This window comes from Rattus norvegicus, chromosome 15 (genome assembly GCF_036323735.1).
Source record: "Rattus norvegicus strain BN/NHsdMcwi chromosome 15, GRCr8, whole genome shotgun sequence".
Classification (NCBI taxonomy): domain Eukaryota; kingdom Metazoa; phylum Chordata; class Mammalia; order Rodentia; family Muridae; genus Rattus; species Rattus norvegicus.
The window spans coordinates 60,707,629-60,735,009 of NC_086033.1; the positions used below are offsets into that span (position 1 = coordinate 60,707,629).

The window sequence follows — 27,381 nt, forward strand, 5'->3', positions numbered from 1 at the left end:
GTTATATGGTAAAGTTGTAATAGTTACATTTGCATTTCATTTTTCCTTTTCTCCAAGTTGCAGCTTCTCCGTCTCAGTCCGTAGTCCAGCACCTGAGATGGATAATGCAGAAGGACCTGCTGGGGCAAGATGTCTTTCTCATAGGGCCTCCCGGGCCTCTGCGACGCTCGGTTGCTATGCAGTACTTGGTGAGCAATCAGTCCTTGTCACTTCCTTAGGGTTTTAACTTTGATAAAGGATTAATAAAGTAAATAAGAGTGAAGAACTTACACAATATCAGAATTAGCCATATTATTAGGGTACTGCTGTCATCAGGCAGTGCCGAGTTCAGAACGGGCTCAGCAGATGTCATGTGGGAAGCCCCTGTGCAGCTCGTTTTGTTTTGCTGTAATTGGAATGCTGTATACCTTTAGAGGAAGGGAAATATAAATCTAGGCAGTCAGTAGTGAGTGCACAGGATCAGCAACTCTGAGGTTTTAAAAGCCAACTGGTCTACCCCTCCCCCAGCCCTTACTTCGCCACTCAGTGAACTTTTCCTTATCTTGGGTTCACAACTTAAAAACAACAACAACAACAACAACAACAACAACAACAAACGATGGTTTTTGAAGCTGTGTGGTTTTTAGAGGGAACCCGAGGCATAGGCGTTTTTAATGTTATACTCACATACTGCTTTTCCTCCTGTTTAAATAGATTAGAAAAACAAATGAACAGAGATTGAATAATCTACCTAATCTTTATCTAGTTAGAAAATTATAGTTAGACTTACCCCTCCCACACATACACCATTTTACCTCTTTGACATGTGTTCTTTTGAATAATACTAGTTCTTAGACAAATGTTACTAAGTCCATTGATATCTTCTGCTCTTAATGCCAGTCAAGATATTTACAATGTCTTTCTGTTATCCTGAATTAATAAGGATTGTGGTCCCGAACCAGGCAAGAATGACCTCTGAAAACAACTTTTTAGAATAGAGGAAAAAAAAAACACTCTAGTTAAAATTTGCTTGTGTTATTTATTATTGAAGAATTGATCTTTATGCTGTTGAAATCTGTTTTATATATTTTGCCTCAGTGGCACGTTTAGTTTACTTTTTATTTTTAAAAACATTGACTTTTTGTGTGTGAAACACACGTATGTTGGTGCTCCCTGAGGCCTGAAGATGCCTCAGATCTGGAGCTGGAGTTACAGGAGGTTGCGGTGCCTCAGTCCTCTGTAAGAGCAGAGAGGCTCTAACCTGCTAAGCCTGCTCTCTGGCCCTCCCTCAGCTTACTTTAGAACGTAAGAGTGTATGTGTGACAGGCGTGACAAAAGTCAAGCCACACATCAGGAACAGCTCTCACTGGCTCATAACCTCTGCATCTGTAATTCAGTTCCAAGTCATGTGATGTGTAACCTCCCACTGTAATATTAGCCTTAGTGAGTTCACAAGGCAAATGTGTCTGGTCTAGGAACAGGGGACCAACTCCTTGGGATTCTTTGCCTGACTCATTTTAAAGACTGTGATATCTCACTGAGATTTGGGTTTTAGATGGACTTTGATGTTAGAATTCTGAAATGAGAGGGGCTAGGAGATCCTAGGGATTTGGTCAAAAAAGCAGTAGGTCTAGAGGTGTGGGTGGAGCCACATGGCTGCTACTGCCAAACTTTAATGGTAGAATAGATCCTAGGTAACCAAACATAGAGGAGAACTCAGTGCCATTTAAATGCACTTGTGGAGACGCAGTGCTACCCGCCACCTTGCACACTCTGCATGAGCACTGTTGTCACAGACATAAGAGCCTTCAGTTGGTAGTGACCTGAGTAGATACTGTCTTGGGGGTAAGTTTACTGAAACAAATAAAAATTAAATAGAGACACTTGATACTTGCTGTGGTCTTAACTCATATTAAAGGGATTGTAGATTGTTTAAGACAATTCTATCTGCTGTGTGAGCTTGTTCTCTTCTTTTGTGAGATAGTGTCTGAGGAGACTTACTTGGCTGAGGAAGGAAGCTGTCAAGACTGAGAGTGAGAGCACTGTCCTCAGTGTGCAGTTCATGGTAAACTGTGGTGCTCTTTGATAATTAGGGGTGCCAGGCACAGTAGTGGCATGCCTTTTATTCCAGAACGCAAAAGGCAGAGGCAGGAGGGTTTTTGAGTTTGAGGTTAGCCTGGTGTACAGAGTGAGTTCCAGGACAGCTAAAGCTTCAAAGAGAAACCCTATTTTGAAAAACCAAAAACCATAGTACTGGAGAGATAGTTCAGTGGGGTTAGAGCACTGACTGCTGTTCCAGAGGACCTGGGTTCAATTCCCAGCACCCACATGGCTGCTCACAAATGTCTGTAACTCCAGTTCTGGGGGGTCCAACACACATGCAGATAAAACACCAATACAGTAAAATAAAAATAAATAAATCATTGAAAAAAGAAAAACCAAATCCAAAAAGAAAAAAGGCTCATACAGTTTTGGCAATCATTGGTCATGAAAGGGTTTTCAGGGAGGGAGGTCACGTTCAGTCAATCAAAGCAGGCATGAAAGATTGTTATCACTGATGTATTCTGACATCAGGAAGCAGGAATCTGCTAAAAGGAGGAAATTACTTTACTCAAGAATTGGCTTTCACAGTCAGATGATTCATTTATATTTAGGAAATCATCATTTGATATTATCACATTTTTATGACTATGCATCTTCTTTATTTAATGTTGGTCTCTATTTCATTATACTCCAAACTATGGCAGTCTGGAACAAAGCTGTTTGAAAGCTGAATGACAGTATTGTCCATCTGTATAAGACAGGGTTGAGTTGCAAGGAATCACAACCTCCATGTGTGCAGACGTCCTCCTTCAGCAGTGGCCTCCTCTGTCAACCTTCTCCTTGAATTGATTCCTAGATTAGTAAAGGCTATTAGACCCTCATGTGACTGGAGAATGGCTCTGCTCCTAGTTCGTCATTGTACAAGCCAAGGTGATGAAAGTTCTTGGCTGTGAGATGAGGGCAGGATGCTTTATGAGAGGTAACTGCTCTGAGACGGGACGGCTTAGATCCCCTTCCTCGATTCACAGAGTAGTTTTCCTTCCCTCCCCTTTGCTTCCTCTTCCTCCTCTTCCTCTCGCTCGCCATCTCTTTTATCTGCTTTTCCCTTCTTTGTTTCACTTTCGGTAAAGTAGCTAACAATTATATCACAATTATAATATAACAATTATATCACAATTACTAAACCCTGGTCAACTCAGTAAATGAATTAAAACCATACTTTTAAAAAACGATAAATATTCCTGACAAAAATTTGTTATGACTTGTTGGAAAATTGCCCAGTAACTATTCCTGATATTTGAGAAGAGTTTAACAGGATACATTAAGTACTAGGATGGAGTAAAAATGAAGCTCTGAGGATGTGTGTGTACATATGTGGAAGCACAATGTATGTGCTTGTATGTGTGCATGCATATATGCATTTGTATGCATGTGTATGCATGCAGTGTATATGTGCCTGTGTATGTGTGTTTTGTTTTTGTTGTGAAGGGGAAGTTTTGAGGCAGTTTCTCCTATGTATCCCTGGCTGGGCTGGAACTTGCTATGTAGACCAGCCTGGCCTTAATTCACAAAGACCACTTACTTCTGCCTTCCACGTGCTGGGATGGGAGGTGTGGACCACATCCCTTGCATGTGTATGGTTTAGTTTCCAGCTTATTGAGTTTCTCTCAGAGACTGAAAATATTTTGAATCCATAATTAGCAGTCACAGTGCTCTTCTCTAGGCAGCAGCTTTGTTGAACATGTTGTCCTAAATTGTAGGCTGGTAGTTTGATTTTAGCTCTGAAATAACGTTGCTCTGTGTTCTACAGGAGCTGACCAAACAAGAGGTGGAATACATCGCCCTGTCAAGGGACACCACCGAAACAGACCTCAAACAACGCCGGGAGATCCGAGCTGGCACAGCCTTTTACATTGACCAGGCAAGCTCTTACCCTGCAGCCGTGACTCCAGTTCTATGGGAAATTGACTTTGGAAATGGAAAGAGAGGTCTCATGTGTCCCTGACACACAGATGTTGTGTGTCCTTTCTAGACAGATTTGATGTAGGGCTTGGTGCTCTCGTTCTTGGCAGTATGTTGATCTAGATTTAAAGAAGTGACTGGCGCTCACGAGGCAGCTGAAGAGCAGGGTTTCTTACCTTTCAATTGCCGCTTACAGCTTGCTTATAGAAATTTCATTTTCTAGAGAAAAAGTGCTATAGCTGCTTTTAATATAGGAGCTTCCCTAGCATGCTGACACGAGTATTTTCAATCTAAAGGTGAGTTAGAGCTGATGTGGGTCTAGGTAATTAACACTGTCTCTCAAAAGACAACAATCAACACACAAAACACTGGGTACCTGTTTGCATTCCGCTGCTATATTTCCAGCATTTTTTTTCCAAATGTGTGAGGGGTCTCTGCATCTATCTGTCAGGGGCAGTAGGGAGACAAGCTGTAGGGGACAAAAGGCACAATATGACTCAGTAGCCAGCATCATATTAGGAAGTCTGACCACCAGTGTTCCTTTCGGTGTATTTAAACACAGCACAATCTGGTGAAAACTATTCCTGTATTAACTAACTCAATCCTGCATGCACAACAAAGTGTACCTAAGTCTCTGGGGAGCAAAGTAAGCTAAATACATTTCAGACATGACTGCAATGAAACTCTTTGTAAAGTATATGTGAAACCTAACAGATAGGTTCCACTGCGATCACACAGTATGTGATCTCATTTGTGATAAAAGGAATTCGTCTGTGCTTTTGTGCACATTGAAATCTTCCAGAAAGCTACACAAGAAGCAGTTATGGATGCGAGATTAGAAACCTGGAATGAGATAAAGGTTTGTTCCTTTTGTGTCTCGTGACCAAAATACCCGGCAGCAATAGCTTAAGGGAGGAGCTTGCTTCATGGTTTCTGAAGGTTTTCAGCCAGTATGGCAGGGAAATCATAGTGGAAACTCTCAGTCCTTGTGGTGGGAGTGGCTGCCAGAGACTGTTCATGGAGATAGACCAGGAAGCGGAGAGAGTGGGCAGAAACCAGAACCTTCAATTCCACGGGCCAAAAGTTCTAGTTTCCGAAACAGTAGGACTAGCTGGGGACATTTCTGCAGGAAACCAGAAGAGCTGGTGTTGTGTGCACGTGAGTGTATTCCCAAGTATCCGGGTTTATAAGTGCACCCTACCACTTATAGGCAGACTTTTCGTGAAGTTTAACATTTTATTTTAATGGGCACAATCTTTATAATTAAAAGAGTACAATTCTGAGGGGGTGGAACAGAACATTCACACCTCTTGAATTAATTGTTCACTACCAAATAAAAAATGTACATGAAGCGCAACTACTTGGTAGTCACTTCGTGGGATGGCGGCCAAACTTAGTGTCACTAGTGCGAAACCTGAGACCTTCGCTCTTCTCCTTCATGGATGGTGCACACGAGTGTATTTTAAAGGAATCTCTTCTGAGAACCGCTTGTATCCCATACGTTATGTGTAAATGCCAGTGGGTGACAGCTGTGGCTTGTGATTTCCTGCTTGACTTTCCAGTCTTACAGTAAGTTTTAATGGGTCTGTAATTTTAAAAGTGGCTTAAAACTTTGGCTTTTCAGAAATGGAATTATTTTAGGTAACTAAATTTACTAATGAGCTGAAGAATTTTTGGTTGTAAATTTTAATTATCTTTACAAAATTGTTTTGGGACTATAGATGGCTTAGAGGTTAAGAGCACTGGCTGTTCTTCCAGAGGTTCAGTTCTGAGCCCCACACAGCAGCTCACGACTGTCTCTGTCCAGTCCAAGGAGATCTGACACTCTCTTCTGGCCTCTGAGGGCTTGAGGCATGCATGAGGCCCACAGTCATTCTAGCAGATAAAATATCCATATACATTAGATAAAATGCAAATAAACAATTGTTTTATTGATTCATATCCATTGGAAGACTTATTTATTTCTTGTTAAATTTAATTTTATCTTATATATGTGGGTGTTAGTTTGTTTTGTGTACTTCTGTGCACCATATGTAGAGAGTGCCTACAAAGGCCAGAAGAAGGTAACAGATCCCCTAGGGCTGGAGTTACAATTGTGAGCTGCCATGTGGATGCTCAGAATCAAACCCTGGTACTCTGGAAGAGGAGCCTTTGTTCTTAACCGTTGAGCCATCTCTCCAGCCTAAAGATTTATTGCTTAAGGCATAAATGTACATTATTTTCATAAAACTATCTGCCAGTCTAAAATATGTATTTTCAGACACATTTCACAGTTACTGCAGTGTATAAAATGTTTGAAGAACCATATACATGTATGGCGTATTTTATCCTCCCTATTTCTTGATGAACCTTATTGGTGATGCACATCAGTTCTTAGCGTTCAGTAGCACATCGACACCTTCCGAGCCTGTGACTGAACAGAGACCATATTGGTCTTTCTCTTTCAATTGCCTCACGCTCTTTTGAGGTTTAAGCTAATTTAAATTTACTTTCTGGTACTTAACAGGTTGTTGGTGAAAGGCATGAAATGAGTCCATAATTAGATAAATAAAATCCAAACCCTGTAACACAGCCTAACAGGGCATCAGCATGTGAACTTACCATGGCTTCCACATTTATTTCCTGTTTTTCTATTAGAATATATCAATTTTATTAATCTCTGGCACTCAAAACTGGAACATAAGTGGCACTTAGATTTGGTGATAGATTTTGCCTTTAAGCTATCAATCAGTCTTGGTAAAATTTTAAGTACACTGAAAAGAAAGAGGCATGACTAAGATCAGTTGGCTTTTCTGTGGATAAGTGATTGATCCTTAAGACAAGACTTGGGGCGTGTGTGTGTGTGTGTGTGTGTGTGTGTGTGTGTGACCTGTGAATGATTCCCACAGAGAACAGGAAGACATCAGATCTTCTGGATCTGTAGTTGGGTGGTTGTGAGTGTGGGTCCTGGGAACTGAGTCCAGAGTCTGTGGCCTTGCAGCAAGCTCTCTTAACTGCTGAGCTGTCTCTCTATCCAAATATTGATTTTTTTAGACATCTGTTTTGAATTGCCACAAGTTATAATTAATTTCCATTTGAATTCTAGGTAGAAAAAAATTGCCCATCGATTGCCACCTAATCACATTTTTGAGACTTCAAGTCTTTTAAGAAATTTATTTTATTTCTTTAATATGCTTAAACATTGAATTTGATTTCAGGCTGTAAAGTTAGTAGCTTTAACTACTACCAGGTAATATCTGCTACCTAGATAGATCACCACATGGAACATTGCCTGTAGCTATATGTGGGCAGTAGGAGAACATTTGTGGTTTTCTGTGTAGTTAACATGTTACCAGTATCCACGATATCACTAAGGAGTTTACGTGACTTGTTCTGGGCTTTACAAAGGTGATTTTGAATACTTTCTACAGTTTCTCTCTATGTGCCTATTTATTTATCATCTAAAAGGAACAACTGATAAAATGAAATATCATGTGTAAAATTTACAATATTCTTTAATATACCTGGTATCTTTTAAAATTAAAAGGCATTAGTTATTTCTTTAAAATATGTTTTTTTTAAATGTCTGTACTATAGTTCACCAAACAGTGATGCTGTTACATAATGTTGATTTTCTGTACCCTCTCATGTTGCCACTAAATTTGTTGTGGCTTTTCAGTGTTACAAATAATGTTTGTTGAATGTGGTTGTACTTAAATGTTTTATGACCAGCTGAGGTTTGTAGACATGAATCCTAGAAGTCTGAATCTTCATGGGCAGGGAAGCACATGCTCTAAAGGGTGCCTCATTACCTCATGTGGTAGCCATTGGCTTACACAGTCTCATCACCACTGAGTGTCTGTATACTCTGCCAAACTGATAGGCTTTAATTTGTGAGGTCTAATTTTTAAGAGTTCATTGGCTCTCATTTCTTTAAGCTCCCAGTCAATGGAAAAGGAGTGTGGTGCTGACAAGGGAAATCAGAACTTCCCAAGACAATGCTGAACTCTGCCACTGGGTCACTGCTCTGCTCACACACTTGCTACCTCTATGACAGCCAGAGCTCCAAGGCTCTCCAGGCCTTGGCTCCTACTTGTGATCACACTGAGATCAGCTTTCCTTTCTATATAATATGAACTGTTTGCAGGGTTTGTGAATTAAGTTTAAGAGTATCAAGAGAAATGATGAGAAGGTATTTGTTGGAGAGAATTCTCTTGTGCTAGTGCTTTATATCAGTGCTATTTAATCTGAAAACTTCCTTAGTGGGGAGATGACTTACCTGTCTTACAGATGAGACAATAAGCTTCCATGGCCAGGGTCATATAAATTGACTAATAGCAGAGGGGGGATTTGATTTTGTTGCTTCTCCCAAAAAAATTATGGTGGTGATCATGGTGATCACATTGACAATTGCAGTGACCACATGGTATGGTTTATAATTGTAACAATAATTAATTTTTAAAAAGAAAATAAGCTTTTCTTTAATTAATATTAATAACTTAAAAATCCCTCCCATATAATTATGTATTCACAGTATATTTGGGTCAGATATTATAATCCTGTTAAAATGAAATGTACTTTGTATTTGTAAAAATAGGTCATTTAGCTTACTTGATTGGGTCATAGTTCTAATGAGGCCAAGTCTATAGGTTTCTTGCATTTGCACACTAATACTGTACCTCAGGGTCTTCCTGTTAAGAACAAGCCCTGACCTTGTCCAGTTATCTTTCTTCCTTCCTTTCTTTGTTTCTTTCTTTGTTTCTTTCTTCGTTTCTTCCTTTCTTTCTTCTTCCCTCCTTCCCTCTCTCCCTCCCTCCCTCCTTCCTTTCTTTCTCTCTCTCTCTCTCTTTCTTTCTTTCTTGTTTCTTTCCTTCCTTCCTTCCTTCCTTTCTTTTTTTGACAAAAGGACTTTGTTTAGTAAGCAGATATTAACATTGGGTATACAGGCTTGTTTAGACCCTGAAATAGACCCATAAATTGTATAGAAATGAAAACAGGCAAAATTCCCACAGTGAGGCTTTGCACTGGCATTTGAAACACAAGACACCATCATCTGTTGTCACTCTGCTGTGGACAGCACACCTGAACAGTGCTCCTTTCTACTGTAACCCAGTGCCTGCTCCTCATCCCCTTCCTGCCCTGCTCCTCCCTCCTCTCCAGCCTTGGGAAACCACAAGGGAAAGGTTTTAGGGTCCTTATGTAAGTACGACATGTGGAACTTGTCTTTCTGTGTCTGTTATTTAATCCAGTGATTTCTAATTTTACCCATGTTCTTTCACTCATTTTGCTTGTTTATTTTTCTGAGACAGGATATCACTATGTGGACTTGGCCGTCCTGGAACATAGCCAGGCTAGCCTTGAACTCACAGAGATTCCCTGCCTCTGCCTCCCAAGTGCTGAGATTAAAGACATGTGCAATTACATCCAGTCATTGATTACTTCTTAGCAACAAACTGCTGTGTTCTGGGGGGTCTTCTCATTTGATTTTTTTTAACTCCATTAAAAGGAAATGAAGGCTCAAAGATGAATCTGACTAAGCTAAAAAAGATGAACCTCACTAAGCTAAGTCACTCTCGGCAAGTAAGTAGTAAAGCGACTTACTGTATTTTTGTTAATGTAACAGATGTGTGAGACTGACACAATAATGACCAGTAACTTATTTGGCTCACAGCTCTGGAGGCTGGGAAGTCTAAGAAGGAGGGGTTTTTATCTGAGGAAAGCTTTCTGGGCATGAAGAGTAGAAGGACAAAGCATGGGGGAGGGGCAGGAAGAAAGGAGAGGAACATAAGGGAATTGAGAGGAGATACAGGCCAGGTTCATCCTTTGCATAATAATTAATCCAATTGCAAGGCTATAACATCAACTGTTCCATAGTAAGTGGCCTTGATTACCTAATTACCTTTTAAAGACCCCACTTTTTAATACTGTTCCATTGAGGACCAAGTATCAAACTAATGATCTTTGAGGGACACATTCACCCTATAGTAGCAAACCAAACCAATGTATCCTATTTTGATATTTGTTTATTTTGTTTAGAGGAAAAAGGGTTTACCATTCTGATATTTTAAAATAAAGATTCGGGGCTGAGGAGATGGGTGAGTTTAGTAACATGCCTACTGCATGGACATGAGGTCCTGAGTTTGGATTTCTAGCAACCACATAAAAGCCAGGCAGGGATACAAATCTGGGTAGGGGGTATGGTGGGGGGACAGGTCAGATATAATCAGATTTCTTGAACTTGCTGGTTAGCTGGTCCAGCAGAATTTGTGGACTTAAGGCTCTGTGAGGACCCTTGCTCAAAAAATAAAATGGAAAGCAATTGAAGAAGACACTCAGTGTTGGCCTTGAGCCTCATACACACATTCACACACACACAATAAAGAACTTAAAATCCAAGTTTTTCATTATATCCCTTTCCTCCAGTATCTTTACATACTGTAGATTTTTTTTAGTAAATGTGAAGTTTTGAGAAATTTATTTTCATTAATAATGACTGTATTAGCAGTGACTTATATTTTAATAAATATCATTACTTTTTAATTCTAGTACTGCTTATTAAATTAGTATGTTCTGGATACCCCTAGAGGGTACTCTCATTTAGTAAACGAGGCCACAGATATCTAGATTAATTACTTGCCGCGGGTCTTATCAAATTGGAACCAAATCTAGAACAAACTTAGTATTTATTTCAGGTCATGTATCTGTTTTTACTTTAGACTCCTTTATGTCCACGTGTTGGCTTGTTAAAGCTGAGGTATGAGATGGCTGGGTCAGCAGGAACTTGATGTATTTTTTTTCCTGATTTTTATTTGAAAGAATTAGGTCTGTAAGGTTCTGTTACTTACTAGACAAGAAAGACTCTTTAAAGTTGGTCTAATTTCTCCTCTGAGGGAATACCATAGCTAGTCATGCCACATAAAAATGTATGTTCACTGTTCTTTTGTAGGTTTTAAGATTTCAAGAGAAACTTTGTGGTGTTTACTGGTCCACATAGAAAGGCTGTAGTCATTCCTCAAGCTCATACTTCTTCTCACTGGGTTCCTGCAGCCAGTAGGTGCAGATGGCTGTTCTTCATATGTCCCCAGCTTGTGTAACAGCGCTCCTTAACTGAGCAGTTGTGTGGCTACTGCACAAGCGGGGGGTGGTCTGCAGCGAGCTGGCTTTAAAACAGCTCTCCTTTGAGGACCAGCACATCTTGCTGAGGAGACGCAGTATGCATGGGAGATCAGAGAAGGCCAGCATTGCCCCTTCTTTCATGAGCAGGCCTGAGATGAGGGGACAGGACTGAGTGAGGGCCAGATGCTGGCCCTGTGGTAAGCATGACACTTGTAGCGGTTTTTCTCTCTAGCTAAGTCGAAGCTTATATTTGGCCCAAAACACCATAGATACATTAGAGTGCTTACTTATTGTTAATTTTATTTATTCCCTGTAAATGTGATCAGATAGAGTAATAAAGTCTGAAAGTGCCGATTAAAGCATTTAGATAATGCCGTGGATGTATAACGAATCAGGAAGCGGTTTGGCAACTGAGGCAGTGCCTGGTGCTTGCTCTCTAAGTCAAGTGCTTCACAGATTCCTTTCCCACAGAGCATCTGCCTAAGGCCTTCTCCTATGAGCTAGTATCCTTATCTAATAAATTGAAACCTTTTAATGTGGGTCACAAGTCATGAGGCTCACAGACTTGACCTGTCTGGGGATGCAAGGGAATGAAGAAAGGACAGACACAGACACTGGTGGAGAAAAATGGGGTTTGCTGGGCTGTGCTCACTCCAGTGGCAATAGCACCAACTACTCAACAGAGCTGAACCTCAGTGTCTATTCTGTACAGCGAAGGGGAGGACTATTGAGTCTCTGGAAGTCTGTAGGCAGCAGGCTCTGGTTGCAGACATGCACTAGGAGGGAGCTGGTTACCGCTGCTGGGCTTTGCCCAGATGGCCAATCACTCAGAAGCATTTGTACTTGCACACACTGTCAACGTTTGCACTTGGACCAGAGAAAGGATCGTTCCTCTGAGCATGGGGTGGAGGGAGGTCTGAGGGCCTTGATATGGCCATGCCCATGTCAATCAACAATTTGCTTCCTTGGCTCCCCACAGATTCGTGTATAGATAGGAGTGAGATGCTTCTGGCTTACAGCCATATTACCAAAGGGTATGGAGAAATGAAAATCCTTTGTGACACTTCTCATTATTTATCATTTATCATTTTAATAATCAAGTTCATAATTGTGCAGGCTCATTTTTGTCACAAACTAGGATCTTCTACCAGGTCACCCAGTGAGCATGTCTGTGAGGCATTTTCTTGATTGCTAAGCTATGTTAAGAGAGCCTACCCACCATGGCCTGTACCATTCCCAAAAGCCTGGGTCTGGGTGATATAAAAGGAAGGCAGCTGAGCATGCTGGGAGGGAGAAGCAAGCCAGTAAGCAGTGTTCCTCTATGGTTTCTGCTCCAGTTCCTGACTCCAGGCTCCTGTCTCAAGTTCCTGGCAGGGCTTCTGATGCTGGACTGTAAACTCTGAGCAACCCTCCCCCAGTTGATTTTCATCTTGGTGTTTAATCACAACAGAAAGCAAAGCAGATCAATAGCTCTCTGTTCATATCCACATGCTTGGATTCAACTGTGATGTGAAACTTCCGATTCATTGCCACTTAGTGCAGAAGATTAATAAGTCACTTATATCAAATTAGGAAAAAGCTGGAGAGATTTACTTTTTTAAATTCTGAGTTGAGTTATGGATCTCATAGCTTACAGATGGCTTGCTCCAACACCAAGCAAAAACCTCCTTAAGTTTTATTTCAGTAATTAATTACTCTCTTTTCTGTATTTATCCACAATTTCTGCCTCTTCTTTTCAATACACCTACGTTTTGAATCATTCAACAAATGGCTGGCCCTACCCATGTGGTGCTCAGTGGGTGTCTGCAGCAGGATTTGTCCTTTATGTGTCCAGTAATTGTGGAGACTGTAGCTCAGCTTTGGGTGGCCTGATCCCCCCCCCCATTTGAAATGATGTATCCTTGTTAAGCATATGTAGAAGTGATTGCGTGTCCACCCTAGCACGGTGTCAGAAGCCTCAAGTGTGAGCCTGGCACAGCTCACTGCTGCCTACATTGGTTCTGACCACAATTCCGGCCTGCCACACTTACTGCTGTGATGTCTTCCCAATGGGGAATCTCTCCTCTAATCTTTAGCAGCAGTGTTCCTAACTCGAGGTCCTTACTGTGTGAGGTTTGCTCTGGAGAAGAGGTGCATGTAGGGGAGGGTTTTCAGGTGACCACGGGGGTACTGTCTTTTCTTGTCCACTAGTTTCTTAATTTCTCATTTCTATGCATCCATTAGAGCAGAGGAAAGAGTCTTTGTGTGCTTGGCTTCTGTCTCTGATCTCTGCCTTCATTCACCTCACAGGTACTGTGGCCACTACACACACAATCCAGAGAATTTTGCATTTCCCCCCAGGAATGTGTTGTCAGATGCTGCTTTTCCTGCCCATAGTTAGCAAACTATGAAATATTGATCTGTGTGTATTTCTAAGTTTTTCTCAGCAAATAGGAATTTTTATCTTTCTTAAGCTTCTAAAAGTCAAATACAATACTTTGTCTTACATTAAAGGTTGATAAGAATTTTGCTACTAGTGGTGATATTTAATTTATTTATTTATTTTTATTGAGAGCTATGTGTTCTTGAGAAGACAGGTTTCTTGTAAAAGAAAGCTTAATTGAAACCTCCCCTGAAGTGGGTTTTTATAAGGAAGTATCCAAGCCCTTCTGTGCCAATCTGTAGGTGGAGTTTTGATATTGCAGAAACTATGGTTCTAGCTTTGTTCTTTACACAGTTAGAAGAGGCAAGGTCCCCTACACCCCATTCTTTTGGGGTCTTTGAAGTCACCTTGATTCATCTGATAATAAACAAGCAAACAAACAAACACCATGACATGATGGTCAGTTCCATAGATGAAAATCAAAATATTTACAACAATGATAGATTTGAAGAATTATTTGTGAGCTACTCTTGTTCTTAAAGTGGGACAGTTGTCTTTAGTCTATCATTAGATCCCAGTCTTATTTTCTTACAATGGTTCATAGATACCTGAAGTAATGAACCCTTTGTTATATAGTACAAAATTGAACAATTTATTGAAAGGATATCTTGATTAAGAAAGTCCTGTTTTTGCTTTGATATTTGAAAAATGAATGCTGTAGTACTCCAGAAATTTCTCTGCTTATTGGATGGGTATGTGCAGGGGAGTAGATGTGGTTAATTTAAAAAGTTCATTGTAAGAGTGATTGAGAGGGAGAAATCAGACCAAGTTCACTGTCACTAAAGGGTTACCAGCAGGCGACCGATAGCAGGGGTATCACAAGCATCTGGGACTCTTAGGGAGGAGATCTGAGGGATGAGGAAGGTTTGAACTAGGGGAGAGGCAGAAAGAGATGAGTTCAGAAATACTCTGGCCTCGTATTTTTGCAGCAAGGTAGACCCAGGCTGGCCTCCACCTGCCTTCCTTTTGTTAGGCTCCTATTTCTAGGTGCTGGATAAGTTCAAGTTGAATTGAGGATGTCAGACTATCAGAACATGAAGATAAAGCAAATCTAGGAGCTGAGAGGATTTGGAGCCCTGTCATAAAGGAAGGGTATAAGATGTGCTGGTTAGTGTTTGTCAACCCGACAGAGGCTTGATCAGTACCGGGGAGAGGGAGCTCCACGGAGGATCGAATCCATCAGATAGGCAAGTCTGTGGTCATTCTCTTGATAATGGTTGACCAGGAAGGGCCCAGCCCATTGCATTGGTGCTGCCCCTGAGCTGGTTGCTGGGTTATATAAGAAAGGCAGAGAAGAACTCAGTACGCAGCCTTCTTCCGTGGCTTCTGCTTTGGGTTCCTGCCTTGAGTATCTATCTACCCTGTGTTTCCTCATTGGTTGTCACCTGGGAGTTGTAAGACGTGACAAACCTCTCTCTCTCAGTTGCTTTTGGTCATCGTATTTATCACACCATGATGCAACCTAGGATAGAAATGAAGCCAATTTGGGAAAAATGGGGTGTGCTCAGTGTTGTAGGGGGAGCCTGGGGTGCTATGGGTCTGATTGCAGACATCTATCAATGCAGTACAACTCTGTGGACCTGAAGCTTTGAAGAGCTGGAGTTTGGAAATCAATTAGCATACAAAAGGTACCTGGAGCCTAGGGATGGAGATCACTTGGAAGCAACATGAACAGTTGTGAGGAGAAGCCATGGGTGATGAGTATTAGTTTGGACCTACATTTAATGAACTTACAGTAGAGGAGAGCTGTTGCTGTTCTAGGAAACTCCAGTGCCATGACACTAAAGATGACGCGAGGAATGGCGGGACATATTTAGCAGTGTTAATTCTGTGTTGCATGCAGAGAAATGTGAATTAGATTTCCTTCTAAAGCTGATTTTCAGGGACTTTGATGTAAACATTTGTGCTCAGGACCTGTAAGTTAAAGAAGTTCACCATTTTCTGGGACTTTATCATTTACTTCCTGCTTCCCCTTGTTACTAATTTTCTTAAATCCACAGGGATATAGTACTTACTTATCAGTTCAGTCAGCCAAATGTGTAATGTTGTCAGCATCGAGCAACACACAAAAACAGAACTTGTTTTAATACTGCATTAGCAAACACTGTGGTCTTCAGGCTTCCCTACCCAGATTTTTGGTTTTCACAAGACATATGGAACAGAGGCCAGGCTATTCCCTTTGTTCCTCTTCTCCAATTAAGGGGTTTGTTCCTTTGTTTCATCACATTACCCATTCATAGGTAACTGCTAGTTTTCTATTTCATTGGCTATGAAATCTAAAATGTAAAGTTTCAAAAAAACCCTAGAGATCATCTCCAGCTCTCTTCATTTAACAGATGATTAAGCAGGCACAAAGAAGTGGAATCGTTTGCCTGAGATCAGATAGACAGAGAAAACAAAAGTAAGACTGAATCCACCTGTCCTGATTCCCTGTCTCCAGAATGAGGAACACGTTGAGTTTCAGTGCGAGCGTAATCAGGCAGGCTCTGGTGCTCTCAGTGATTTCACTCTGACTTTGTATTTCTTGGAAATAGTGTGCTGTTCGGGCTGCCACAGAAGGCAGGACGCTGGTTTTAGAAGGCTTGGAAAAAGCAGAGAGAAACGTGCTTCCGGTACTGAACAACTTGCTGGAGAACCGGGAGATGCAGCTTGAAGATGGCCGCTTCCTGATGTCTGCTGAGCGCTACGACAAGCTCCTCCGAGTAAGAGAGGGAAAGCCAGCTGCTGGTGGGCCTCTGCTCCGGGTGGGACGTGTCTGTGAAAGTGCTCTGTGGGCCTTCTGTTTGGCAAATTGCTTAGTAAATCACAAGTTTATATGATTTTAAAGGGTTCCATCCACAAAGACCTGGATTGCTGGGTTCCCCCACTTCTTTTAACACCTCAATATCTGTTCTCCTCTTACCCATTTTTCTCCTTTTTCCTTCTTTAGTCTAACAGCTATCACGGCAATGACATTTAGGCCTCGCTGAGCCCTTGGGATACAAAAGTCTAGCTCCTAAACTCAGAAAATGCAGTGTTCCTAGGGATTGACAGATGAACAGGGTGTTAAAAAGATACTCCGGGGGCTGGAGGGACGCTCAGTGGTCAAGAGCAGGTGCTGCTTTTCTGAAGGATCCCAGATTGATTCCCTGCATCCACTTGATCGCTCACAACTGTCTCTAACTCCAGTCCCAGGGCCTCTGCTGTTCTCTCCTGGTTTCTGAAGGTATCAGATGCACATATGGTAGACACAGATGCAGGCTAAACTTCACACATAAAGTAACTAGCTGATGACCCAGGCCACCAGCGTTTCCTGCCTGCCACTGAAGTTAACTCTGCTTCCACATCCCAGCCCCCCACTTTGTACTCAGCCCCCGAGTCAGTGGTCGATTGGAAGCATGTGTCTCCCCGCTGTGATCCCAGCATTTACTGGTTGGGGCAGGAGAGTCAGAAGCTCAGGGTTACGTACCTGGTGAGCTCTAGCCCACAGGAAACAAAACACCATCCTCCCAAACTCAACCAGAACAAAATAAACAAGTATATATCTCTCCTGTGCTCTGACCCCAATGGCTTCCCCTTTCCAGTGCAACAGGACACCCACAGAGTCAGGCCCTTGCCGCCTCTTCCCTCAGCTCTTTCTGTCTGCCTCCCTTTTGACTCTCGTCCACATCTAGGCACTGCTATGCTGTACTTGCTCAGTAGGCTTCTTCCAGGTCTAGACTTTGCACAGGTAACTTCTTGTTCCTGAAGTGGTTTTCCCAGGTATTTGCTTGTCTCAGTCCTACAACCCCTTCAAATCTTTGTTACATTACCAGTGCATCTTGATGCTCTTACTTATATTTGCAGTCTGTCCTCTATGTCCATACTGATGCTTCAGTTCTCCTGTGCTGGCTGCTGACACTGTAGACGTTAGTTATGTTCTAGTTTTACTCTCTCCTCCCTCTATTAGTGTACACATTTAAATGGGCAGGGATTTTTCGGACCCTCTGAAGAATGTTTAGCATCTGATGTTCATTGGCTCTTTTGTTGAGTGAATAGTAAATGCAATAAATAAATGACGTAACATAATGTGTACAAAGGGGACAACACTTATGGGCAGTTGGGGGCCATCACCTGTGTGCTGGGAGTTCTGGGAAAGCAGCCCCTACTCTTCACTACCTGTCCAAGGAGGGCTCTTCAAAGACTGTAGCAGTGAGGCAAGCTATGGTGAGAAGCTTCATCCTTGGCCGTTGAGCTTGAGCTGCAGCACACTGGCTCTCTCAGCAGCTGGGGTAGCCTCTCAGCCAGTTCTTAGACATTGGCGCTCGGGACTGCAAGTCCTTCTCACATTTTTATTTACAGATATGCATGTGCTAATCTGTTACGCATTGCTTAAGAGTGGCATCATGTACTGCTCTCTCTCTCTGTGTGTGTGTGTGTGTGTGTGTGTGTGTGTGTGTGTGTGTGTCTTCACCTCCCGTCTCCCTGAAGGAGCCTGGGGTTACAGATGTTTAGATCATGTGTCTGGTTTTCACATGAGTTCTGGAGATTCAAACTCGGCCCCTCACGTACCGTCAGTACGTTCACCCACTGAGCCCTCTCTCCAGCCTGTGTTCTTCACTCTGAGGCTGCTGACACAGGCCTAGAACACACTGGCCACTAGACAGTAGAATCGACGTGGGAGTGTCTCTGATTGAACTGATGCTCTAAGTCCTGCATACAGAGTCTGCTTCTCTATAACCCACCTTGTAACAGTATAGCAGTCTTGGAAAGTACGTAAATGGAATTGTCCTAGCTCAGTAGTCATTTCCTCCTAGATACATGTAAAACTGATTTCATCCTAATGTAGGCAGATGATTATAGATTTAATCAATAAGAAAAAGTTAAATTTGCACCTTCATGTTATTATAGTTTGTTTAGTGAAATAAAGGCAAATTTTATAGTTAGTCTTTAAGAAAAGGTGAGTATCATGCAGATACTTCCCTTTCAGCCGCCTTCTGTTATAAAATAACTATGTGCAACTAGAGATTATACTAGTTACTTACCAGTTTTACTAAAAATTTTAGAAAAATATTACTAAGCACAGAACTATTTTTAAAGCATATTTATTACTTCATATCAACAGATTGGTATATTCTTTATCCTTACAGTAGAATTTATGACTATATTATTGCTTCAGATACAAACTCAGGACACGAGAAGTACGAAGGGTATTTTAGCACCTGAGGCATGGTTATCATCAAGTCAGAGGAATATGATCTACATTGTTTTTTCCCAAGTAGTTGTTAACACAAACACATACTTTTTATTTATTGATAGATATTTCTGAATCCTCAGGATCTCATGAATATAGGTATATGAAGATATCCTTCTTAACACTTATATCCTATGGTGTGTTCCGTGGTAAAAAATATAATTACCATAACTGAAGTCCCCTTTGCTTATGCTTTGTTTATGTAATTACTAAGTTTTAATATCTCAGAAAACTTGGAGCTGGAGAGGTGGCTCCGTGGATAAGACTGAGTTCAGATTCCCAGCACCCACATAAAAAGTTAATCATGGCTGTGTGTATCTGTGACTCAAGCACTGGGGGCAGAGACAGAGTCTAGAGCTTGCTGGGCTTGGGTCAGCGTGATCTCCTGTGTGACAGCACTGAGGTGAAATGTGATAGAGGAGATGCCAGACGCTCTCTTCTGACCTCTGCAGCCATGCACCTGTGTGCATGTGCTATCAGACTGGGGCTCACCCCAGCACCCCAAGGCAGGTCCGTAGGCATTCAAGAGAACCAACTAAGAGTGGAACCAGAAAAAAGATTTACTCATGTGGTCACACTGGGAGGAGACCAATGAACCTGGAATTCCTTGTTCATTTTGGGACTCTGAGGTGAGATCTAAGTTAAACTAGAGGCCCAAAGATGGGGACATCTGAGCAGTCCTTGTCAGGGTGTAGCCCCGCCCACCACTGTCCTCACTGCAGAGGCTTCAGTCTCATCCTGTCAGGGTCTGAGGAATTGTTAGTGCAGTTTGAAATCTCTTCCACAGAAACCATTTCCCCTCCAGCTGCTGCCTTTTCCTTCTCTCAGCACAAGATCCCTGGCGGTTCTTACTTCTTTGGGGGGGGGGAGGGGTCCATTGTTTTACTAATCTGATTGTCAGATTGAAAGATACAAGTGTCTTATTAAAGTGTCTTCATTTCTGTCAAACTGGTTACGTTAGCATCAGGTGAATGTACCCCAAACTTCATTACATGTTACCCCCCTTTGTCTGTCTCTTTCTCTTCTCTTCCTCATCTCTCTCCCTGTCATTTCTATCATTCATCTCATCTATTTCTTACTCTCTTACTGGTTTTGTTTAGATGAGGATGGTGGAGTTTTATTATTATAGAAATAACTAGTTTGTATAAACTTCATATTCTGATTATCTGAGTTTTGAGGATTTCAGATACATCTGATCCAAACACTTGTTTTCTATGTGGCTTCAAGTATGATTAGGTTTACTTTAAAAATTGATCCATACAATCACCCAGCAGACTCTTTCGGTTATGTGCTGAAAAGGGTAAGTCCTGAAGGTCTTGGAGTTAGCATGAGGCAATCTTTTAGGAGTAAAGGCACAAATACAGAACGACAGAAGCTTGCAAAACACGGAGTTAAGTGACACCAAAGGCTCCTCCTGAGCAGGCTCAGAAAGGACCTACTTTTCCTAAGTTCTTCTGTTGAGCCTTACACATGTGTGCTTGCCCTGTGCAAATGGAAGGCAACTGCTGCCATGCACTCACATGAGGGGTGCGTGCTGTCTTTGCAGGGCTGCAATTGCTGGGCAGGTTGGAGCTGCAGGATCATGGAAGGTGGGGCTGCCGAGACTGGGAGAATGAGACATGAAGGATGACAGGGAGGGGTTGAGTACCATATTAAATATTTCTGCATTATCTTATTGCTGACCCTTGGAATTTCTAGTCAGAGTTGTGGACTTAAAACTCTTAAAACAGTGGGTTTCAACCTTCCTAATGAAGTCCTTTAATACACTTTCTCATGTTGTGGTGGCCCTCAACCATAACGTTATTTTCATTGCTATCTTATAGCTGTAGTTCTGTTACTGTTAGGAATTGAAATGTCAGTGTCTGTGTTTTCTAATGGTCTTAGGTGACCTGTGAAAGGGTCATTCAACACCCCCAAAGGGGTTGCTACACACAGGCTGAGAACCACTGTCTTAAAAGTGTGTGCATGTGCAAGTGCTGGCATGTCTGTGTATACACACATGCATATGTACATACATACATACAAATACACACTTGCAGACTTGGTAGAATACCGTGAATCTGTATGTAAGGTAGAGAAGAAAGGCACATTTACCAGGTGTCTGCCTGGTGGATATGTGTGGGCATTCACATATATCCTAATATGTAGTTTTTGTGACACTCAGAGTCATGTAAGTTATATGATTTTCACATTATCTGTGAGAAAATGGAGGCACCTGGAGCAGAGTCACAGCTGTCTTTGGTAGTTTACCTAGAGCTGTGTCAGGTGGCTGTCACAGTCTGTCATGACTCCAGAGCAGCCGTGGCTCTTCTTCAGCCTTGCCGTACACTGGACCATGGGTATGTTATATAACTCCTCTCACCTCTGTTTTGTTCTTTCTTACAATGCTGTCTGTCAGTATTGTGGCTAATTACACGAGACATTTGTAGACTGTGGATGTGATATTCTGAGAAGTTAAATCAGAAAAGCGAGTTTTTAAAAACTGATACTATTAGTCATATGCCTTAATAGAAGTACACCTATAAGTATACTGTTTAAGGCCTGTGGGCAACCTCTACTATGGTGATGTCTGTTCTAGGTCTAACTATTTGATAATGTCTGCCCTCTGACCCTTTCCTTTCATGTCATGGACTAGCCCATGGGAATCTGTCTTGGGCTCTTTCTTTCCTGTGTTCGTGGGCTACCTTTCCCTCCTAACAGCACAGTCTCCAGGCCCTGAGCTTTCTTTGCCATTGGATCCTCATTTGTTTTGCTGCATTCCTCAATGGCTTGATTTTTAGAGAGTTCTCATACACACAGGGTATGGTTCCTCATCTTGGAACTCCTGCCTTTGGAGTCTGTGTCACTGGCTCTGGCATCTGTAGTCTGCATCACTTACGATGTAGTGTTTGATCTCTTACTTTCCTAGGATCACACTAAAGAGGAGTTGGATGCTTGGAAGATTGTCCGAGTCAGCGAAAACTTCCGAGTGATTGCCTTGGGCTTGCCAGTGCCCAGGTACTCTGGGAATCCTTTAGACCCTCCTCTCCGTTCTCGATTTCAAGCCAGAGATATTTATTTTCTACCCTTTCAGGTAAGGATACCAAGGACATAGTGCTTGAAATGGTTTTTATCTATAAGACATTAAATTCTGTAACAATGTTAGTATATTTTTATTTTTGCTTTTTTTTAAATTTTGTATGTATGACTGTTTTGTCTACATGTACGTCTATGTGACCCACTCAATGTTTAGTACCTGTGGAAGCTGGAAGAAGGCATCTGATCTCCTGAAATTGGAGTTAGAGTCAGTTGTGAGCCATTATCTTGGTGCTGGGAATTGAACTCTGTTCCTCTGGAAGAGCAGCTAGTGCTCTAACTGTTGATCTCTCTCTCTTTCTCTCTCTCTCTCTCTCTCTCTCTCTCTCTCTCTCTCTCTCTCTTTCTCTCCCTCCCCCCTCTCTCCCTCTTTCCCTCCCTCCCTCCCTCCCTCTCTCTCTCTGCCTTTTTTCTTAAGATTGATTTATTTATTCTATATATGTGAGTACATTGTAGTTGTCCTCAGACACACCAGAAGAGGGCATTGGATCCCATTACAGATGGTTGTGAGCCACCATGTGATTGCTGGGAATTGAACTCAGGACCTCTGGAAGAGCAGTGTTCTTAACCACTGAGCCTTCTCTCTAGTACCCCCTGACTTTTTTTTTTTTAAAGACTGCCTTTGCCTTTATTAAATAGAATATACCACGGAATGCTGTAAATTACAGAGTCTACCTAATTAAAAGTTTGGTTTATTTATAAAGCATTGGTGTTTCATCTGTTGTTTTCATTATTAATTGGTTGTATGTTTTTCTGCTATTTAGGACCAATTAAAACTATTATATTCAGTTGGAGCCAATGTTTCTGCTGAGAAGTAAGTATACTTTATAAATATTGGATGATAAAACATTTAATTTGTTTAAAAATTAAATTTATTGTTAAACTAAAAAAAATGCTTAACAGTTTAGTTTGTTGAGTCTTTATAGAGGCTTCCTGAAGACACTCACATTGAAATGAGTCCAGAAGTATGCGTCGGCTTTGCAGACAGACCAGAGTGAAGCAAGAGCCTAAGATTTCAGCAAAAGTGGGGACTGGAGAGCTGTGCTTTCTCCTCAGCGTCCAATCACTTTCAGTGCCTACACCTTAGCTCTGAGTTTTAGGAAGGTGGGGCTGAGGCTCCCATGATGGACTTAGACCAGGGCGTGTAACCTTACATAGGGCATTAGATTAGAGGCAATGCCTAGGTTTCTGAATTTTTAATAGATATTATAAGAACCATTGTTCTTTAAGAATTCATAGTATATTTCATCTGTCTTAGATGAATGAAATTAGCCTATTTTAGACTTAATGTACATTTTACATGTTAAAATGATTCAAATGCAATTTGAACATTGTCCCCTCTAGGATCTCTCAGCTCTTGTCCTTTGCTACAACCCTCTGCTCCCAAGAATCCTCTACACTTGGGCTTCCAGACTTTCCCTTAGATAGTTTGCCAGAGGCAGTTCAAATCCTGGTAAGTATAAAATAATCAAAGGACAGATACATATACTCACATGTGGCAAAGGCGAGTTGTTGGACTTACCATTGGCAATTGGTGACTTGAGTTATCATTTTCTTCTATAAAAGGCCCGAGATGGATGTGTGCACTGGAACAAACTGTGCAGACACCATGGCATGCTTGGTCTCTGGGGAGTTTGCAGTTTTGAAGGGAGAGGTGGAAATGCAGCCTCCTGGAGATTCCAGGGGAAAGACAGCTTCCGGCTGGTCCAGGATATACTTTAGGGAAATAGATGGCTAAGCTGACCCAGCCTGGGGCAAGGCAGCTGAGTTTTCCCACCCAAGCTCCCAGGAGTCACTGGTTAGTGGTTATCCTAAAGGACACAGGTTTCTAAGTGTTAGCAGGTCTCCCACCTTGTGAAAAAAGATGGCTCCAGGAGCCTAAAGGCAGCCTGTATTTGCAAGACTTTTAAAAGTGTGGGAAGGAGAAGAGGCTGGAGATTATAAGAGCAGACCTGAATACGTTGCGGGGAACACAGTTTTTTCGCAAAGCATGTGGTGGCCTGTCTGGAATGATGGGAAAGCCTTCAGGGCAGAGGGCACAGACAGAATGTTCAGCCTCAGATGGGCCTGGAATGTTTGCAGAATGAGAACAAGTTGTATCCTTAGAACTAAGTGTTTGTGGTAGAGACAGCGTTAGAACCCTACCGTGAGTTATTTTGTCGATGAGCAAGCCTGCTTGGGTTTTATGGTGAGGGAAGAATGACCCATCAGAGGTTGGGAAGTAGGTGGAGTGTGATGTAATCATTTTTATGTTAATGGATACCTCCCTTACGGACTGGAGAGTAGGGAGATTCTGGTTCATGGCTGCGACTGGAGGAGGCTGTTGAAATGCTGAGTGGGACCCTGCTGGAGGAAGGCATCATCTGAAATAAGACTCTATGCTTGCTGCCTTCCCCCAGTGTTTGCAGGTAGTCAGTTAGCTTTCCTGTCTGTTGTTTACGTTGTTGTGTACATCTGGCATACATACTTCTTGTTCACTTAATTCTATAAATCTCTTTTCATTTATCCTCAGTACATTTTACTTGGAAAACTCTGTAATCTGAAAAAAAGTTTTAAAATAGCAAACACTCATAGTCTCTTCAGTTAGAAGCCCCTGTTGTTAACATATTGCCACCCCTGCTTGCACATGTACCCCTCCACCCCCAGTTTCCTCTGAGCTACTTGAAGGTAAAGGCAGCATTTTCTTAAAGTACAACCACTAAGAATTGAAGCACCCTGTTTGTCCAGAACATGGCTCCTTTGCTCGACAGCTTGTTAACAGTGATTCAGAAGTGTCTAATAGGCAGCCCATACAGGAGCTTCTGTTTGCTCTTGGCAATAACTTCCTGAATGGTACGAACAGACTTGAGTGCAGTACGATTTGGGTGAAGAGTTTGAGGCTAATGAACACTTTGAAGTTATAATCGTGAGGCTTGCTGGATGCAGATGAGATTAATTCAGATTAGTAATAAAGGATGGAAATGTGTTGCTTAGAGTGACGAGACAGGGGAGACATGTGCTCTGCAGGTGTGTCAGATCTGTATACTGTAGGATCCTGTGTCAGACAGCTGAAGGCTTTTTGCTCTAGAGCTCCAGAACGAGGCCAGAACTAGATAAAGATGCATAGGGACCAGCAGTGCAGAGGAAAGGTGGGAGTGCATGGCTCTCTGGGATATGATGCAGGACAGGAAGAGAAGCCTCTGTCTGCCTTTCTACATTGCTGCAAGATACTTTGTTTCTGCTTCTGGGAAAATAAAGCAACTTCAGCATGATATGTACATAAGATACATTGTCTGTGACTGAGCTGTTGCTGACTTCTATATACGTCTGCTCCTAAATAGGATTCCTTTCCCATGATGCCAATTGAACATGCAATCCGGTGGATGTATCCTTACACTGTTTTACTAGGACACGAAGGGAAGATGGCGGTGGAGGGTGTTCTAAAAGTGAGTATCTGCTGTCCCTCCTCTCCATCCTCTTCATTTCACTTCCTTCCCACTGTCCTCTTTTTCCTATCCCCTCTTATTTTTCCTTACCTGTCTTTTTTCTTTATCATCCCTTCTCTCCCCTTCCAAGACAGGAAGCATATGATGCCAATAACAAGAAAGCAATGGTGGGAGGTGTGGGTGTGGCTAGGAGATCTGTTATATGGGGCAAATAAACAAATAGAGCTGAGCCAAGGAATGGGTATGTTCATTGTAGTGGGAGTTAGACCTCTCACTGTTGGAGAAAGATCACAAACACGGCAAGAGGACGACACGAGAGGGCCCTGAGGGACTGGCTTGGAAATGGAGATGTGAACGGGAATCATGTTGCTTTTCAGTGCATACCCAGCAGAATTGTTTCTCCTGGGAAGATGTGAACAAATGTCTTCTTGCCCGAGATGGAGCACAGACAGTAGAGTAAGGAAGGGATTCCACCCAAATCTAGAATGGTGCACCTGGGAGTTATGTACAGGCGTCTGGAGAGTTTAGAGTTGGCCACACTGTGTAGTCAGAGTGTGTCCTGTGGGTCTAGTGCACAGCCTTGTGAGTGCCTTGTGTGCTGACACCTGAGAGAGATGCTCCCACACTGCCTTGTGAACCTGCTCTCCCTTCCATCAGGGAAGAGCAGTGGGCATTCTTGTGCAAGTCTTCCATTGGTAAACACAGCAGCTCTGATTTCAGTATGATAGGGGCAGTGTCATGGCCAGAGGATACTGTTACCCAATATGTATGAAAAGGTGTGTGTGTGTGTGTGTGTGTGTGTGTGTGTGTGTGTGTGTGTTTACACATTTTCTAGCTATGTGGCCTAATAGAGCCTAGAAACTATGATCACACCAAGTTCCTGAAAGTCTAAATCCCACATCTGCTAATAGGATCTAATTCCTGAGAATTAGGGCTGAACTAACAATTACGTCAAGAAGCAGAAGATGAGATCATGGAGATTTTCAATAAATGATGTTGACATATCAAAACCACAGAAGAACTCACTGCCTTGAACATTAAAAGTAAATAGTAATTGATGAAAATCCATTGTATATAATGGGTATCCATCCTATTAAAATCTAAATATGGAGGAAGAGCACCTTGTTACTGTAGAATGTGTACCAACAAATAGGGAAGAAATTATAGAAATTGAAAAATCACTATTAGGTCATCATTAGATTGATGGTCGAGTTGGAAAGGTGTAAAGTGTGTGTGTGTGTGTGTGTGTGTGTGTGTACACATGCACTTTCATAACTGGATATTAATGTCATCTCCTGAATATCTCCTTGCAAAACACTCAGTTGACTTTAAAATAGGAAAGTGATATTTTTATAGTCATTGTCAACATGACCAGGCATAACAAACTAAGTGACATTACATTGGCATTGTGTGCCTCTCAAGCGTTGTGTTGGGAAGAGAGCATCATTTGTCAGGAATCCAGCTGGGAGTTGAAGATTTGAGTTAGACTATGAAGAAAAACAGTATAATCCTGGGCTAAGGGACACTTTGCAGAAGAAAGACTTGTGTGTTTAAAACTCTTTAGTCCATGAAAGACAACTGAAGAACTGCCCTGGGTTAAGGCAACTGAGGAGTGACAACAGCTACATGCCATGTGCCTTCCTGCAAGCTCTTTGGTCACATAGGAACAGGTGGCACTGTGGCACAGTTGAGAACACACATATGGTTATGGATTGAACAGCATGGTTGTATAAATTTCATATTTAGCGACTTAGGTAGTGATTAAATTTGCTAGAGGTCTTGCTTTCAGGGAATGGTGGGCTCTGATGAGTACAGACTATTATATCTTCAGCTTGCTGATGAGAAAAAAAGAGTTGATTGTTTGCATCTGTGTGGAGTAATGAGGTCACCACATGCTGCAGTGGTAACAAGGAACTTGGGTGAAGGTGAAACAGAAATCTTTTATATAATTGTGTCCTTTGATTTTCTTATTTTGAAATTACTTCAAAGTAAAAATTGTAAAAATTTAAAAAATATCTAACATTTAAAAATTTAAAAACAAATATGCAGTGTAATACAAAGTTCAAATTTATAACATATTCATAGCCTGGAAGGCATTTTTATAATTATGTAGAGTTTATACAAATTTGAAGTGGTTTTTAATATCTTCTCTGGTATAGTTTTATGAT

The 27,381-nt window shown here is 41.8% G+C and overlaps 1 protein-coding gene across 3 annotated transcripts in view; it reads left to right on the top strand.

Moving 5' to 3' along the window:
* The window catches only part of Vwa8 (von Willebrand factor A domain containing 8), a 324,208-nt gene that overhangs the window by 45,865 nt on the left and 250,962 nt on the right, over window positions 1–27,381 (top strand). For all 3 annotated transcript variants that reach the window (XM_063274157.1, NM_001427283.1, XM_039094044.2), the window contains exons 3-9: window positions 58–188; window positions 3,833–3,943; window positions 16,036–16,203; window positions 21,622–21,786; window positions 22,553–22,602; window positions 23,133–23,241; window positions 25,109–25,213. In XM_063274157.1, the coding sequence (XP_063130227.1) occupies window positions 58–188; window positions 3,833–3,943; window positions 16,036–16,203; window positions 21,622–21,786; window positions 22,553–22,602; window positions 23,133–23,241; window positions 25,109–25,213 (839 nt within the window). The remainder of the gene's footprint in view (window positions 1–57; window positions 189–3,832; window positions 3,944–16,035; window positions 16,204–21,621; window positions 21,787–22,552; window positions 22,603–23,132; window positions 23,242–25,108; window positions 25,214–27,381) is intronic.